We start from the raw sequence: 18,090 nt of genomic DNA on the forward strand, positions 1-18,090 counted from the left end.
GCAAGTGTCCTCAAGCACCGTGAAAGACTTTTTAACAAGTTTTTGCCCGTGAAGGCTATCCAGAAGAGATCGTCTGTGACAAAGAACCTCCTCACCTTTTTTTTTTTAATCCATCACCTTCCTGCAAAGCAGAGGCATCAGTCTTTCACATTCATCGGTGTACTATCCCCAAGCGAATGCGGAAATAGAGCGGCTCAATCGCACATTGAAAAACTTTGTCTCACTCCTTGAAATACGACCACTCTGGCAAGCAGTCACAGAGTACCTTGCCATTTATCATTTATCCAGAGTACCTTGCCACTCCACACGCCACCACAGTGGTCGCCCCAGCAGTTCTGCTGCATGGTAGAATGCCCCGAACCAGGCTAAATGTTGTGGGTTTTTCAGCACCAGCATTTGCAGAAGACCCAGCCAAGGAGTTGGCGAGACTCCGTCGAAGGGTCCGGCGTCAACAGCAGAACAGCAAACACTACACGGACAAAAGGAGAGCTGCCAAGAAGACGAAGATAGCCTTAGGCAATTTTGTTCATGTCAGGAAACTGCCGGTTCGTTTCAAGGGAGACTGCACCTTTTCTTCACCAACAAAGGTGGTCGTGAGGAGGGGACCAGCTTCTTTCAGACTTGGAGACTGCCGTACATGGAATGCATCCAAGCTTTCCAGGGTTCCAGAGCCTCGGTCCCCTTAGTGTGCTTCAACCTGCCAGTGTGCTGCATCTTGCCATGCCGCAGCCCTGGTCTTCCGATGTGCTACAGCCTGCCACGCCGCAGCCCCGGTCTCCTGGTGTGCTGCATCTTGCCATGCCGCAGCCCTGGTCTTCCGATGTGCTACAGCTTGCCACGCCGCAGCCTCGGGTCTCCTGGCATACTGCAGCAGCAGCCTACAAGCCTGTCGTCAACAGTGCCTGACCCGAGAGCGCCAGCCACCGGCCTGGCTCCAAGACTACCACTTATTAGTTGGGACGTGTAAATAGTCTGTATATATGTATAAATAAGTAGTGTGCATGCTTTGGGGTTTCCTTACTAATCACTAAAAATAAGGGGGGAGTATATTGTATTAAGTTTCGTTTTGGTTTGAATTCTTTATTCCCCAGGGGGTGCTTCTACACAGCTACAAATATAAATTTAACAAGGAAAATGACACATGTGCAGTAAGTGGCAAATCCATAAAACAATTAACCATATTATACTCGAATGTAATGGTATCCATCCGGAAGTCGATGCAGGTGCAGTCACTCTTCCTGAAGCTCCGGGGTTTAGATACCAGTGGTCAGGTGAATGAACCTGCGGTGGAAGCTAGCAAAAGCAATTCGAAGATTGGTAGCTTAAAAGCAGAAAAGTGACATAATGTTAGTAATGTAGAAAGAAAAATTCAATAAATAGAATGATGGTAGAGTTAACCAATCTAAAATAATTAAGATATAGTGGGAAAAAATGAGCATGATAGCAACTGCTACCACCCCGTTTCAAAGGGGACGCTCCTATATTCCATCCATCCATATACATATATATATATATATATATATATGAGTGTATGTGTGAATAAACAGGTTGTGTTCATTCGGGATGGCTGGAGTCTGCTTCCACCTTCGAAAAAATCACAAGAACCTTTCCCTTTTATCGTACTCACAATGTTTAGTGAATTGACGGCTGCCGTATTTTGAAAGCCAGGCTGCAGCTTCACTGTACCCATACCTTCATGAGAAAAACATGTTCTGATATGGCTCTTCTTACAAGAGCCTCGTCGGTTTCATTTTTAATTTAATTTTCATCCCCAAACAAGACAAGGCTATGTCAAATGATGAGGCAGCAACGGGTGCAAGGCATGATGCACCAAATCCTGCTTTCACGAGGCCATATATAAACAACTTCGATGATTGTTTGCTTGAACACATCGAAGGAAACCTCGCTCAATGTGCTTCATACCTGAATGTGCCCATACTCAGCTGAGCGCTACACGCTTTATCTTCTAATAATGCTCTCGTATGGGTTCCACGAACATATAAGTAGGGGTTGGACTTTTCGGTTTAAACCGAAAAATACCGATAAAGGTACGCCGAACGCATTTTAAAAGGTTCGGTTTAAACTGAAAAAGATCAGTACCTTTTCATGCACACCGCAAACTCTCAAAGACTGGAGAACATTAGAACAGTGTTCAATCCAGGGGCATGATGCGGGACAGTGGGATATTTGGTTTAGGTACAGCGGTTAAAGGCTTTTGAGGCATTGTTCATGGCCTCACGAATTGAGAAAGAATGGCAGCCGTGCTTCCCGACCCTCATAAACACATCAAGCGTCCGAGGAGGGGCGCCTGCAGCAAGGCAGGCCCTTCGAGGGGCGGAGGACAGACCAGAGTACTTGCATTGCACGTGCTTTCAGGAAATCGCGAAGACCAAAACCCGCCAGTTTCTTGCCACGTGATGCTTCTCAGATAAAAACCGAGAGAAAAGCATTTGTTTTTTTAAGTGATTTGGTTTATCCAAAAATTTGATCGCAATGAATGATATTTCATTACTCCTTTGTCTAACGTGTGCATTTGTTCTACATATGCACTTTGTCATAACAACAATAGCATTTTCTCCCAGGATCTTAACAGTATATATGACCAACTGCACATTAAATAAGTGCATAAAACAATATGCAAGAAAAAAAATCTAAAATGAACACTACGTCACTTTTAACTGTAGATGGATGAATATCTCACCGAAAAAAACGATATTTTTCAGCAGAAAATATTACCCTCAAAAAACGGAAGTTGTGTTTGCAAATAAATGCTGAAAAGTCAGCTAAATTCTTTGAAAATAAAAACCGAAAACTCCAAACCCTATATATAAGGCATGTTCTGTGCTGGAAAGGATCTCGCAATGATGTCACAACAGCTGCAAAATAACAGTGGGCTCTTAATCTGCTCGCTCACAAAGGATCACCAGTGAGTGCTGCTCATGAGTTGTCGAATGTTTAACACAGGAGCTGTTGCCCATACCTTTGCACAAAAAAAAAGAAGAAAATGAGACATGCGAGTACAACCACGTGCCGATGCTGTCTGCCTGTCCCTGACATGAGAGTGCAGAGCGACGAAAGACACAAAGGGTACACAACACAGGCGCTAACTTCCGACTGAAAGAACCTAAGGCGACCAAGGCGAAACATGACACATAAACTGGCAGACACATGCATCCAGAAAACCGGTGAAAAAAAACACACGAAAAACAACTTTTTTCACAGTTTTCTGGACCTGTTAGTCTTTATATGTCACATTTCACCTTAGTCGCCTTAGGTTCTTTCAGTCAGAAGTTAGCACCTACACGCTACTCTCATGTCATGGATCATCGTTACCGACTAGTCCAAGATTCCACCCTTGTGAATTACATTTCTGCCTGTCCCATTGCGAGATTGAACTTCGTGAACAGATCACAATCATCCCTAAACATGACTGGCACAACTCTTTTGTACAAGGAAATAGAAGGAACAGCGTCATGGTTAAGTCACGTTTTTTTGGCAAAGCCCTACAGAAATCACACTAAGAACAAACTGCACGTAGTCACAGTCACGAAAATGGTTCGAGTAGAATGTTTTGTTTGGTCGGCTCTCTCCTCAGCAGCACTGCCTTGTACCGCAAGCTTTTGACATTGCAAGAAACGATGGAAGACGACATCGTCGTGCCACAGCTGTTCATGCCTATAAACACATGCAGAGCTGTGTTGTATCGGGCACACAACACATATTCTGTACGTACGCAATGCACACAAGACGAGGAACCACGCACGCCGAAAGCTCCTTCAGGTGGCTCTGAATGCTTCTGGCTCCTCAAAGTGGCGTCACAACGGATGGAGAAGCGAGGTCTCTCTCTTTTCCCCCTCTGTAGCAGTTGCGCGGGGCATGGGAGACTAATTGCGCACTTTCAGTCGGCGACTGCACAGGTGTTTTATGCATAATCGAAAAAAATAACTTCACAGCCGTGATTAACAAATAATCTGCTTCAAAAATCTAGAGTATTAGTAGATTTGAAAACCACCGCAGTGTCCCTTCAACTACTTATATTATAGCACAAAGGCACTGGTGCAATCAGTGCTTGACGTCACCAAGAAAAGAAAAAGCTAACTTGTGATGTTGCACAAGTTTCATTTGGCATACAAAGGCATACATCACACAGCAGACATGGAAACAAAAAGTGATCGATGAGCGCATCCGATCGGAAGAAATTAGACGAGGTCCTTTGCAGGTGACGAGGATTTATTTTGGTATGGTATATACACAGGTATGTACAGGTTCTATACAATCTATCCAGACAGGTCATTTGCTTCGTAGAGTGTCTGATCATACAACTCAGCTTTGACAATCCTACCGCCAAAGAATCGGCCATTCAATGCATCCCTTGCACTTGCAGACTCTGGAAGCAGCAATAAAAATCAATCATAATTCTGCAGTACATTCCTTCCAGTTATAACTCCAATTACCACAAAATAAGAAAGAGGTTTGGAAGAGACTAGTGACATTTCTAACCACTCAAGTTCACCATTTTGCACTACTCCCAATAGCTGCCTACGAAGTGAGATCAGACCATTTTTCAGCAATATCATACTTTGCACTCAAAATTCAATACAAAAAGCATTACAAGGATATCAAGGCAACTACCGAGTCATGCCAGACTTGCTGCCAGCCAAAAGGCAGCACGGCTACACATGCACTGCACCCCTATGTAGCCCTTGGTTGTTAAAACAGAACCTCACTGACAAGTTCCCAGTTCATATACTCAAAATAGTAGGCAATAAAAATTTTGTATGGAATTTAATGGTTAATATGCTCCCAGATGAGATTTCGTAGCTGCTACATTCAAAATTTCCATGAATTCTGGTCGTACAATACGTTTACCAACCAAATGGACTTGTGAAAACATACGAGCAAGCTGAGCCTGGGCGCACAATATCAACAGCTGAAATGCAATGGCATTCACCCGTCCCATAGGGACGCGACATGAAGTAGAGAAATAGCATTAGCTTCTTCATGCTGCCTAAAAAAATGTGAACGTATATCAGTGTCCACCCTACTGTCGGGCTGGGCCTGGGAAATAGCAACCGAAGAGCAAAAACACAGCAATGGCTCTTTCCCACCACAGAAAAGTGCAAGCAGGCAAAGGCAAAGATTTTATCTACTTATGCAATTGCCTCAATAAATGCCTGATTCAGCAATTTCATTCAGTAAAATTAAATGATTTTGATTATACACTTAAAGGCCCACTGTCCACCCTCCGGTCGAAAATATTTTCTTCCCCGGTGACTGTGAGACTTCGCCCCCAGAACACAAGGGCACAAAATGTTTTTCAAAAGAGTAACTAATAATGCAGTTACAGCCCCCGCAATCACCCGATTCTGTAGTGTTTCTCTCCTCCCGTTCCCTCGCAAAGGTTTTTCACTCTCCTGCCCGGTCGTCTAGCCTCCGCAAGACAAATTCCCCTTCCTCCTCCGCGTTTGGAGGGAGGTGGGACGTGGCACTCCGCGTGCGCGGAAAAAAAATGTGAGCGAGGAAGCGCGTGCCTCTGGATTCAGTCCGGCCACGGAGAGGGAAAAGCGAGCAGCGAGCGGTAGACACCCATCCTTCACCCTCAGACAGAGAGAGACGGACCAATGGACGTCGTTTTCGACTAAGGCCTCATTCTCATAGCCGGTGCTCCTCTCCAACGCGGCGGCACCGGCGGGGGACACCGCACGACGGATGGAGCGGCGCGATGTTCAAACATAAAGGGCCGCCGAACGCCGTCAAACCAGTTCGGGAGGGGCTTCGCCGCTCCCACGTGACTCTACGTCGGAGCGCTTTTTTTTTTCTCCTGCAAGAAAAAAAAATAAAAATACGGAGGGCGGCTGCCCTCTCTGCAGCAGTGGAAGTCGTGTACTTCGTGTCTGTATGGTTGGAAAAAAAAGAAGCGTGCTGTCTCACGTGCTCTAGCAGCAGTTTGGAGCTAGAAAGCGATCTCAGCTTTCTCATCTCAGCTTTGGTAACGGTACAAACACCACGCGTACTGTGCCAAAACAAATGAGTATAATTATAGCAAGCATGTATTAAACCGCAGAAAGTTATGCTCAATCCAATAAAATTATTCTTCGCAATCAGCACAATCACAGAAAACGTAATGAACTATTCTATCAATAAAAGAATTGTTCGCGACAACATGGCAAGATGGTTTTGATACAAGCATTAAAAAATCAAGTTAGAATGGCGCCGACTGAAATAATATTTCACGCAAATCTGTCGGAAGTCGAGGTTAGCTGTGACGTCCTGCATATTGCAAAATTAAATGAAATCGGCATTTTTTGTTAGCCTCTTGTGCTTTGGTTCTTCAGTAGCTGTACAAAACTCCACGCAACTCAAGGCTGCTATCAATATAAGCATTGTTCACCAGCAATGAAACGTTCCTGTCGATACCACCATTCGTGATATTAAGGTAGCGCTTAATATTTCGCTATCACCTGCAAGTGCAAGCAATGCAGCTTCAAAAGCGGTGGCTTCCTCTTGAAACGCAGTTTCGTCACAGCTTTTTTTTTTTTTAAGGGTTCTCTGTCTTGCGGGAAGATTGCGACCTTTTCTTACATTTCTTTTCCCCAATGACATGCTTTTTCTTTACTTGCTTTCTTAGACCTCCTCCCCTTGACGAAGTTTTCTTGCCATGCCATTTACCCGCTGTTTGCATTTTTTTTTCTCTCTCTCTCTTTTCTTTGTTCAGTTTTCTCCTCTGCTCCTTTCCTCACCTCGCTCATTACCTCTTCCTTTCCCTTCTTCACCTGTGCGGCAGTCGTTTTGACTTCTTCGCCTGCCTAGCCAGCAGGTTTTCAGTCCATCCAAATCTTTACTGCTTTGAACCTTGTTTGCCACTCCGCACTTGTTTTTGGTTCTGGTTGTGTCTATATAATGGCTCTTAGCTCAACTTGTGAGCCACATACTTTGCATGATTTCAATTTGTCAAGAACCTGTTCTGCATTTGGATCAACTTAGGTTGGCGAGAAAAACTACCAGATTAACTATTTGCAACAAGGTACCGTTTGCGTAGCTCCAAAATGAAAGGGAGTGAAATTCCAAATCTACTACTTGAAAATAGTGTTACCTCAGCATCTCAGATAAAAAAAAAATTCCCCGTCTCTTATATTCCGCTTTTAGTGTCACAACTTCTTGCAGCAGTTCAGAGTTGGAACGCCTTATCTCAGCCTCAGTACAAACACCACACGTACTACGGATCAATAAAGGGTACGAATATATATCAAGCCAGTATCCAAGCTCTGTATAAATGCGCACATCTATAATATTATTCATGGCAGTCAGCGAAATCGAAGAAATCTATAGGAACATATATAATAACTCTGTCATCAATAAAGGAATGGGTCGCCAGAACTTGCAAGATTTCTTTTGATACACCCATTCAAACATACAACTGAAATATTGTAAAGTTTTGCAGGAGGTCATGTTTAGCTGCGACACCCGGTGCATTGAAAAATGAAAAAAAAAAAACAAAAAAAAAAAAACGGCATCTGTTGTCTCTTGTCAGAGCGTGCTTCGCGGGGCACCAAACAGGAGGGCAACCCCCGCTTTTCTCTCTCTCTCTGTGTGTTCGCGCACCGCCGTCTGCATGCAAGCCCGTCTGCATGCAAGCCTCGCGGCCGCTCCGCCAGCGCTCGCTCGGTCGCGACACGCAAGCCGTGACGTAGAGTCACGTGAGAGAAGCGAGCGCGCTCACTGGTCCGTCTTTCGTGGGGCGGAGTCCGCCGCTTGCCGGACCGGAGGCGCCTTGGAGCAAAACCCCATGGCGCCGGCCACCCGATTTTGGGGAGTACTGGCACCATTAACTCCCCTTCTCGGGCGAGCGCCTGCGCGACAGAGGAGAGAAAAATCGGCTGTGAGAATGAGGCCTAAGTCGTCATAGCTGAGGCTCGACGGGCCAAGCGCAGGGAACGGGGAAGCTGGCTTCCCGAAGGAGAACATGAGAGAGCTTTGATTTGTATTTTCGTTGCTTTGCGGCACGCGTGTCACTGTAGCACTTTGCACAGACTATCTCCGGTACCTGATCGAAACACTGCGCTCCTTTGCTTAAAAGGTCCTTCCCTGGACAGTGGCCCTTTAAACGTTACCAGGGTCAGTTTCCAATGGCGGCCTGTCCAGCAGAGCCAGAAATTCTTAGCACCCCCTGCTGCGTCACAGGTCTGACCGCTGCCGTGGTCAGTTGTTCTGCAGCCGCTGGTGACTGAGGGCCGGGGTTTCATAGAACCGTAGAAATACTCGAAATTAATTAAATAACAAGCGGCGGCAGCCGCGGAGCTGCGAGTAAGCCCCGAAAATTCTCAAACTTCACGCGCGTGCCATTCCTCTTCTGCTAAACTGAGCGCTACCTTGTCTTGTCTTGTTTGTGAGTTCTCGTGCTTTCTTTTGCCACCCTCGTCAGTGGCGGCGGCGCGGTCGAGGCGCGACTTGCTTCTGATTGGGAACCTCGCGGCGGCTTTCGAGTTTACCGCGCTCAAATTCAAGGTTGTGATTGGGTAAAGCGCGCGCTCTGCAAGAACACGGTGGATTGGGCGACTGCTATTGGCAGCTGCGCCCGCTGACGCATCGGTCTCTGCCGGCTGCCTACCCGCATCGTCTGCTCCGGCTCTTCGCTGTCGTTGTTGGCTGTCTTTGTACTTTGTGCATTCTGTTTGCCTTTCGCCGTTTTTGCGATCGCTGGATATAATATCTCTCATCGTACCCTCTGAACTGTTTCGAGCAACGTGTTAAAGCATTGCGTAGTCGCTCACGATGCCTCGAGGTGCGACACGCGTTCAGTGCCCGGAAGCGAAGGCCATCCTCATGGCGAGGCGTGCCAACGACGACTGCATCGATGCCTGCAGCATCCTAGCATCTGTTACAGTGGAACTTGGAAAACAAGGAAATAAAAAAAAAGCCAGGAATAACCATAACGAATTTCATAGTGCCAGCACGTTTTGCAAATTCTGCAGGCCTACCCCGAGGGACCTATGTAAACCATCTTGATATACTCCTTCAACTTGAGAACCAATGAGCCCAGCTCCATGAAACTTGGTAGTTCTTCAAATGTTTGTACTATGAGCCTACCCTGGAAATTTCATTTAAATATCTCAAGAAATAAAAAAGTTGGTTTTCAAGGGTAGCCTCCCCCCTTAAGAAACTCCACAGTTTCTAGAGAACTCAGATTGAAAACCTGTCAGAAACAGTTAATGATAAACACAATATCCACGACCTTGAGATCACATGGCTCACCTTGTGCTTGAGAGAATTCAACAAAAATCTTGACGACAATGTCAGCATTCTCGTCCTCAGACTGCCGTTCCTGGTAAATAATAACCCTCTTGACAGTACCAAACCGGCCACACTCATCCGTTACTTCGGACTCAAGCTCATCGTCCAGGTCTTCCACACCCACCATGTTGCGCAGCACCACTACACAGGACTGTAAAGAGAAAAAGTAAATCTCAGTTCAACACAGTATTTATAACAACACGCCCGAGCGGGCATTTCAAAAAAAGCTTTCACGAAGCCAACAGAATGTGTCAGATGCCAGGGGTGGAACATTTTGGAGAAATAAAACAAGAGTTTTAGAGTATTCGAATTATGTTTGCAGAATGTTTTTATGGTGAAACATTTCTGATAACTGCATTTTTTTTTATTCCTGACATACAAAAATACCCACTTTGATTAATTTTTATTTAAAGCTTCACTGACTAGGCACACGCCTCTAACAAAACAAACAGCCAAATAAACACAAGCGAAATGAGCAATAATTCAAAGCAGACCAGTAGCAAACAGAATGCTTGCTTCCACACTTCATAACTGACATTAAGTTTCATTAAAAGCTTTCAATTATTTTGACTTAACAAATTCAAACAGAAAACTTAAGGGGAGACGCGGGTCTTAGAACGGCCGAAAATGGTAAAAAATTCTATTTTGAGAAACACCCATTTTCTGAAGGCTTAACCTTTCGAGTACCTGCACTCAAATTATTAACGCTGAAGTCTGTCAGGAGATGCGATAAAATCGGTTTTCAAAACATCACGGCAGCCGCGAAATGCCACCCCCTCCCACCCCCGAGAAGAGAAAATTTGTTAGAAATTCCCGCGCGCGCCGCGGGCGTTCCAGCCGACCGATCGCCGCCATCTTGGGCTTGGTTTGAAGCTGTTTTCTTTGTGCACAATTTGCGCTACCTCAAAATGGCGTCACTCAAGCAGTATGGCTGATAGCGCCGGTTTTCCGAAGGCCGTTTATGGTCTCCGATTGGCTGCCATGCGGCGCACTTGGCCGTTCCGCGTCTCCTATTGGCTGGCGTGAACAGCGCGTCATTTTTGTTTTCTTTCTGTTTTGCGTTCGCCGCCGTGGCTGCCTCTTCGCGTACGTCTGCGCTCGCGTTTTTCGAAGCACCGTTTTGTGCCGATCGTTTTTTTCTTCTTTTTTTTCTCCTTGCAATCAAAACAGGCGTGGAAAAAAAAAGCCAGAAGACGCGGGTCGCAAGCATGCTGTCGGGACTTGCACTACGACGACACCGCGGGTTCAAATTACAGTGCGAACTGTATCCCGGATTACGATACACTGATGCCGCCGCCGCGTACTACTCTACGGCGGAGCCAATGCACTGTGTTGAGCTGTCGGCGCAAAGTCCGTTTTGTCGGGAAAGTCGGCCACCCAACGCAAATTTCACCGCGGCCTCAGCGCGGAATGCTATGCCAGTACAGAGTTCACGATTGTGGACATGAAAGCGTTAACAACTTTATTGCACACACGAAGCGCGGAACCTGCGGCGAGATCGCAAAGATGCGAGCGGTCAATCGCACAAGTATCACGACGGAGCTTTTCAGGGCCACCCAACTGTTTGCCACAGGCCCCCTTGGCACGGGACCGCTAGTTCCCTCAAGAAACCGTTTGCAGGGCTCAAGATATTATCCTTGGAGCTGGACATCCTAGCCCCGCGCTCTCGTCGGCTTAAAAAAAAAAAATTAAACACATAACTTTGATTTTTTTTTTTTACAATTTCGTCATGTACACATCTTCAAAATTTTTAGGAAATGTTTTGTTGGATGGAATAAGACACTTTTTGTTTTGTGTTGCAGGCAGACAGATAGGGAAAACTGAAATAAAATCTGCACTTGAAGATTCCTCCCAAAATTTTCTGCAGTCAGAGTCAAAACTTCAAATGCGATTTTCTTAACTTCATATTTTTTGCCAATATGACTAGCCTTACGGAACTTTTCATTACGTTTTTGTGGTACAATTTTATAAGTCTTACACCGTTGCATTCAGGAAGAACTGAACTGTGGAGCTATGCTATTTTTATGTTGCTAGGTTGAACATATCAAATTTGGGGGAGAGTAATGTCAGCTAAATATTTAAAAATTATGGGGCGTCGGCATAATTGGGCATTTTTATATGGCAAAGCACCTCAGTGATAATATAAATAGCCTAGCTCCACATGGCAGGTCTTTGGCTACAGCTACATTTTAATCAGAGACAAATAATATTGAGGGAAAGTGTCTTAATCACCAGTAAGAAATGACCTAATTAGGCATCAGTTATGTTTCCATAGTATGAGAACTAATTGAAATATGGTAAAACAAATTAAATTTTTGAAAACAGCAGAAAGAAATACAAATGCATACCGAATTTCATTGCGATATATCTAATAATAAAAAAAATTGTTTTAAGACCAGTGTCTTCCCTTAAGGGGGGGGGGGGGGGGGGGGGGATATGGGTCTAGGGCTATTTTCGTTATATTTAGGCCAATTGTAATTAAAATTGACAGCCTTACTGAATTTTTCATACTGATTTCAAATATGCAATCTTTTTCCCTGTAGCCCAATTAATTTGAAAGATAATAATTATTAAACTTCCATTGTTTAACATTTTCCTGTCAGCGCCTATTCCCATCGATAGCCCACTATCGATGGTTTCAGAAATCGAATTTTACCGCTTTCGAAGCGCTCCTTGACAAGTGGCGTCATCCAATGGGAAACAGAAGAACCCTTCTTTCAGTTTTGCTTTTGGTTTTACTATTTCCGCCATTGCCGCACCCGTCCAGATGGTCTCTCCGAACTCAGGTGATCTGCGCTCCTTGTTTACATCATGGCGTCGACGTCGCGTGCGCTCCTGCTGCGTGAAACGGCGCAGTTCCGTGGAAGTTGACGCATCGGAGAGCTCGTTATTGGATGCGAACTGCAGCAGTGATGACTGGGAAGATGAACTCAGATCTTCAGACTTTAGCACTGACAGCGAAACTATGTCAAACCGCCCCCGAAACGTCGACAGCCATGCCTCAATAAGTTTAGCGTTCGTGCCTCAATAAGTTTAGCGTTCGCTCCCCAAATATTTCCGCTTTTGCTGCGTGGAAGAGATCACTGTTCTGAAGGTCACAACTGTTATCTGCAGGGTGACAATATCTTTTGGGCAGTATTACTTGTCGCCGGCAGAGCAGGAAGTCACATTTTCCGCTAGAGGAGAGCCAGGGGTCGACCTCGACTACTGTTTTCTTTCCTAACTCAGCGAATACTGTACACAAAAAGCCAGAATTCACTGCAATGTTGCATTGGTCCCCGTTGTAAAGAAAGCATATTTTGAAAAATATTTGTTTTATTTGTATCAAGAAACTTTGATGCTTTTGTGCTTTTTAACTACAATTTCTTGCTGATAGTTTTTTTTTTCATCACTTATTCAATAAATACAGTCGACGACCGAATTTTCAGACTCTCAACGGACCACGAAAATGTCCGAAAAATCGGGCAGTCCTAAAAAACAAATGTGCACCAAAAAAGCTCAATTTATTGCCTATTATTCACTTTGAGGCCGGAAAAAGTCATGAATACTTTTCTGCACCACGCTCCGCTTCCGTGCTAACAGGTCCACCTGATTTCGCTTGCATCAGCTCAGCTTGCGTCGGCTGCGCTGCTGCAGGTGAGTCATCATCGTCCTCGCTCTCAGACTCCACAAGCACTTGGCGAATAATTCCTGTATCTATGAGCCCAGAGCACAGTTCCAACTGGTGGTCCACGTCTGTGAACTTTGAAAACGAGATGGCCGATGGAATTTCGACACCAGCAGTGCGAAGGTCGTGAATGAACTGCTCACTGCCTGACAACTGCTCGACGACGCTCTCCTCGTCCAAGGCAGCCGACTCGTCATTCAGCACAAATCCCGCGTCGCGGAAGCAATTGCGCAGCGTTGTGGGTGCTACAGACTTCCACGCATCGGCAAGGGTACTAAGTGCTCCAAGCAAATCGACAAAGTAGGGTTTCCCACTGTCGAGGCACACCATAACCACCAAACACTGAATCACAGCACCGACTCCGTTGAGTGCCTTCTCGCTGATCTTATAAGATCCGGAAACAGAACTGAAGCCGATTCAATAAAATGCGAGCCACAGTAGCGACAGAACGTAGTTCTCGCATCAGCATGACCACGGCTAGGCCTACACGGCAAACACACAGAGGAACAGGCAGTAGAAGCGATCAAGCTAAAAGAAAAAAAAAAAAAAAGCACTCCGGCAGCGACGTCCCGGAAACAGAAGCTGCTAGGCAAATATTATAGCCTCGATCCAGCGTGTTTAGCTAAGGAGCGGCACGCAAGGCCGGCACCGGTTTCGAAGCTATTGAAGGCAAAAGTAAACAAACAAGATGGCGGCAACACCGCTCAAAATGTGTGGCAGTTGGCCCGGCTGATGCTTGGAATGTCCGAAAAATCGAATAGCCCTCCTTAGAGCGTCCGAAATTTTGAGCAGCGTAATACATTGACTTTATAAGGTATGTCCTGGGGCCGGGAAAAAGTCCGAATAATCAAGCATGTCCGAAAAATTGGGTGTCCGAAAAATCAGTCGTCGACTGTATGTTGATTATCACTAATACCATTGTAAAAAGGAATTCCTCGCCTACAATTTGGCACTAGACACTCCTGTACCAAACAAGTTTTGTTAAAGGAAAAAAAATAAAAACAGCACCCAAAAACCACTGTTTTTCCCAGGAAAGTGCTAAGGCCTAAATTGTGAAATAATGAATTGTTAAAAACTAATTTTTTAAGGCATGGTTAGATAGCCAAAAGAGTAAAGTATGAAATGTTGGGAGCAGTTTCCTGATATGTTACCATATATTGCCGCGTATAAGTCGATCTTTTTTTTTTTATATGTCCTTCCAAAAGTTGGGGAGTCGACTTATAATTGGGGTCGACATTTCGACCGAGTTAGGGAAAATATCACGCACCGTGCGCTCGTAATTCCATAAAAGTTGTCAGACACAATGCGAAAATGGATCTGCTTTAAAAAAAAAAAACGAATTTGAGATATGCACCAAAGGTTTGCTTTAATACGATAGCAACTTGTTATCGACAAATCGTGGGCGTTCCACAAAAAAACGGCCAAAGCCGGGCGAGCTGGCACTGGCAATGTTTGATACACATGGGACAGCTACAAATCCAATCCAATCCAAAACGACCATACGTGACCAGTCACATGAGCAGAGAAGCATTTTCGCGTGTTGTGCAACGTTATGTGCCTTTCGCCATTTCTTCTCATCGCACCGCCTGGACTCTAGCCGACGTGACAGCTAACAGCGGTGTATGTGGTTTGTGTCACTCGACGGGCGCCTTGCAAGATGCCGCCGCTACCTCGGCAACAGTACAGCGCTGCTTTTAAGCGGCAAGTCATCCTCTACGCCGACTCGGAAAACAACGTCAAAGCAGGGCGGAAGTTTGACATCTCGGAAAAGTGCGTGAGAGGCTGGAGAAAACAAAAGTAAGCTTTCTGCGTGTGCTGCTACACGCCGTTCCTTTCGCGGGCCGAAGTCCGGACAATACCCTGTCGTTGATGAGGCGGTTCGAGATTCGGTTAGACCAGAGCAGCAAGAGCCTGAGTGTTTCCTACAATGACATTGAAACAAAGGCACGTGCCGTCGAGGAGGAGATGTGCATCCCGCGTACAGAGTTTAAAGTGTCTAAGAAATGGGTGACGAATTTCATGAAGAGGAACGGCCTAAGCCTGAGGTGACGAACGACCGTATGCCAACGGTTGCCCGAAGCCTACGAAGAAAAACGAAGCGCCTTTCTGTATTACATGAATGACCTGCGGGCAACACATTCCTTCCTGCTTGGTCAAATAGGCAACGGTGACCAGACTCCAGTCTGGTTTTGCAGTCGAACCCGGTTATATCGAACCCGGATATATCGAATTTTGGTTATATCGAACTCACGGAATATCCCCTTGAAAATCCCATGTAAAAATATAGGAAAGCCGCGTCATATATCGAACTCAATTTCACCGGTCGTTCGATATATCGAACTCCGCACCTCACACTGGAAAGTGTGCCTTCCCCAAAGACGATCGCATCACCTTTGGCCGTTTGCCGCGTGACGTTTTCAAGCCACGCGCGGAAGAAATGAGGGGACAGTTCGGCGACGGCTGGCCTGGGCAGCGCCGCACCCATTCCTCAAAGGCGCGCGCGCATCTGCAGTTATCCTTTCCTGCGTGCCAGTACATGACGTTTTCAAGACATGTGCGTGGGTGTGCCCATTCTTTTGCTGAGCTATCTCTTTCCTTCAGCACGCGCTTACGCATGAGTCAAGCCAGCTCAGCCCGTTTTCAGACAGACATCGGACGCTTTCTCCAGCGTGTGTTGCGAACACTCTGCGCGCGGCGGCTGACGTGGCTATGGCGCCTGCGGACGTTAAGCGGCAAATCTCTCTGTCTCTCTTTGTGGTTTTTTTTTTTTTTTTTTGCGAGAGTCATCCATTCTTATCGCTGTGCTGTACGCGGGGCGTAGTGTAAGATATGTTACTGCGGACGTTAAAAAGCAGCAGATGTTTTTTTTTGGGGGGGGGGGGGGGGAGTCGTTTATCCTTGCACCTATGAATCAACGGAAGCACGCGGTCAGCTGCGATCATGACACCCGCCCCAAGCGCGGCGTGATAAATGGAACCAGGTGCAATCAAGCCATCACGGGCACTCTGCCAAGTTCGCTCCCCGCCACAGCAGGAGCTATCAAAAGATAACGCCCGGTGACGTTAGCGCTGTGCAGCATCTTGACACGCTGCCAAGAAATGAGCTGCGGCTGAGACGACCGAAATGGAGTGGCGCGCGCCATCGATATGCAGCGAAAACGCTCGCGATTTCTGCCGCGGCGACACAGAAACCTTGTTCCGAGCTGCCGCGGTGGCTCGAGCGGCGAAAGGGACGCAGTTCCAACAAGTTGGAAATTTTTCGCTCTGTCGCTGCCGCTTGTGGCTGAGATCGCTCAATCGCTTGCATGTGAGCGAGCTGGCCTTAACGCTTTTTTTTTTCTTTTTCCAAATTCTCGGGCGCAAAAGTGAACAGTGGGTTCATTGCGCGAATGGGTTGATTACGCGACATATACGGTATCGTTTTTTCGCATCGTAAATGCCGTCACAAGCCGATTTCTGTATATCGAATTATCAATACAGTTAAACCTCGATATAACGAACTTCAATATAACGAAATCCTCAATATAACGAAGTTACAAGGCATATTCAACTTATTCCCCATTGGAAACCATGTATATTTTGCCTCGACATAACGAAGTAATATTGCTGCAATTTCATTACAACGAAGTCGCGTATCCTAAAAAGATTTACCCAGAAGGAACATGTCGCCGTGACGATGACGGCCACGGGGAAAGCGGTGCTAGCGTGAGTGACTTGGGTAACCCACGCGGATGGGCCTCATGGGGCGCGTGGAATTCGCTCCCAGCAAGCGGGAGAGAGAGAGCGCAACCCTCTCTCTTCCCCCCGTCCGGGCCCATCTATTTTTTTTTTTGCTCGGTCGCCGGCGACGGCGCACTCCACTCCAGCCCCCCCCCCACTCCTCCCAGGCTTCTTTGCTGTGCATGCGTCAGCTTACACGCCCGTCTCTCATTGGATCTGCCAACCCATGTGATTGCTTGCGCACTTGCGCGGCCGCCGTCGCCGCCGTGCACCTTTGTCCGCGTTGTCGCGTTGTTCACTCGCTGCTACCACATGTGCTGGATACATCGCAGGCGTTGCTTTGGTTGCCCTCGTGTATGCCCGCGTGCGTCGCCGCCATGAGTGGCAAGCGGAAAGCCCTTTCGCTTGAGCAAAAAGAGGCGATTCTGGACGCAGTTTCGAAAGGCGAAAAGAAGAAGGACGTAGCGGTTCGATTCAGCATATCCATGAGTACGCTTTCAACAATTTTGAAAGCCAAGGAGTCTATCCTCAGCTCAGTGAAGTGTGGAACGAGCGCCCAACGTAAGCGATTGAAGCCTGCTACGTATCAAGACTCGCCTGGTTCATGGACGCCAGAGCGCAGAATGTGCCGGTAAGTGGCGCAATTTTGCAGCAAAAAGCAAAGGATTTCGGTTGCCTGCTCGAGAAGGATTCATTCAAGGCAAGCAGTGGTTGGCTCCACCGTTTTAAGGCCCGGTACGGGATCGTCGGACGGCTGCTGTGGGGTCAATGTCGGCTGACGCGCCTGAAGCCGCTAGTTGGCTGGAGAAGGAAATGCCAGCAATACTGACGCGATACCAGCCATCGGACGTTTACAACGCAGACGAAACTGGATTTTTTTATCAGATGCTACCGAATCGGACGCTAGCACTGAAAGGTGATCGCTGCCATGGTGGCAAACAGAGTAAACTGCGCATAACTGCCCTGATGTGCGCCAACATGGATGGCAGTGATAAGAGAGTGCCGCTTGTGATTGGCAAGAGCAAGAAGCCGCAGTGCTTCAGAAACGCTCGGAAGCTGGAAGTGGAGTACACTTCTAACACGAAAGCGTAGATGTCCCGCGACATCTTCCGTGACTGGCTCCGGGCGTTCGACAAGGATATGAAGAATGGCGGCCGCAGCGTGTGCCTCTTAGTGGACAATTGTTCCGCCCATCACGTCGACGACTTAGAGCTTACCAATGTCGAGCTACGGTTTTTTCCACTGAACTGCACGTCGCTGCTTCAGCCGCTCGACCAAGGAGTCATCAACAGCGTGAAGTGTGCGTATCATCGCCGGTTGATCGACAAGCTGCTGCTCAATCTCCGCTTAAAACGCCCCACTAAGGTGGATATTTTTCAAGCCTTAGAGATGTTTTCCGCATCGTGGAAGGCG

At 46.7% G+C, this 18,090-nt stretch overlaps 1 protein-coding gene across 13 annotated transcripts in view; it reads right to left on the reverse strand.

Annotated features, from left to right (window-relative positions):
- Positions 1-4,209: 4,209 nt before the first annotated feature.
- hfp (Poly(U)-binding-splicing factor hfp) overlaps positions 4,210-18,090 on the reverse strand; it is a 121,840-nt gene continuing 107,959 nt past the window's right edge. For all 13 annotated transcript variants that reach the window (XM_084591614.1, XM_084591621.1, XM_084591619.1 and 10 more), the window contains 2 exons: positions 9,253-9,442; positions 4,210-4,387 (listed from right to left, as the gene is read on the reverse strand). In XM_084591614.1, coding sequence (XP_084447740.1) covers positions 4,278-4,387; positions 9,253-9,442 — 300 coding nt within the window. In that variant the 3' untranslated portion in view covers positions 4,210-4,277. The remainder of the gene's footprint in view (positions 4,388-9,252; positions 9,443-18,090) is intronic.

Source organism: Amblyomma maculatum, chromosome 1 (genome assembly GCF_055883805.1).
Source record: "Amblyomma maculatum isolate TAMU_Amacu chromosome 1, ASM5588380v1, whole genome shotgun sequence".
In the NCBI taxonomy this organism is placed as follows: Eukaryota; Metazoa; Arthropoda; class Arachnida; order Ixodida; family Ixodidae; genus Amblyomma; species Amblyomma maculatum.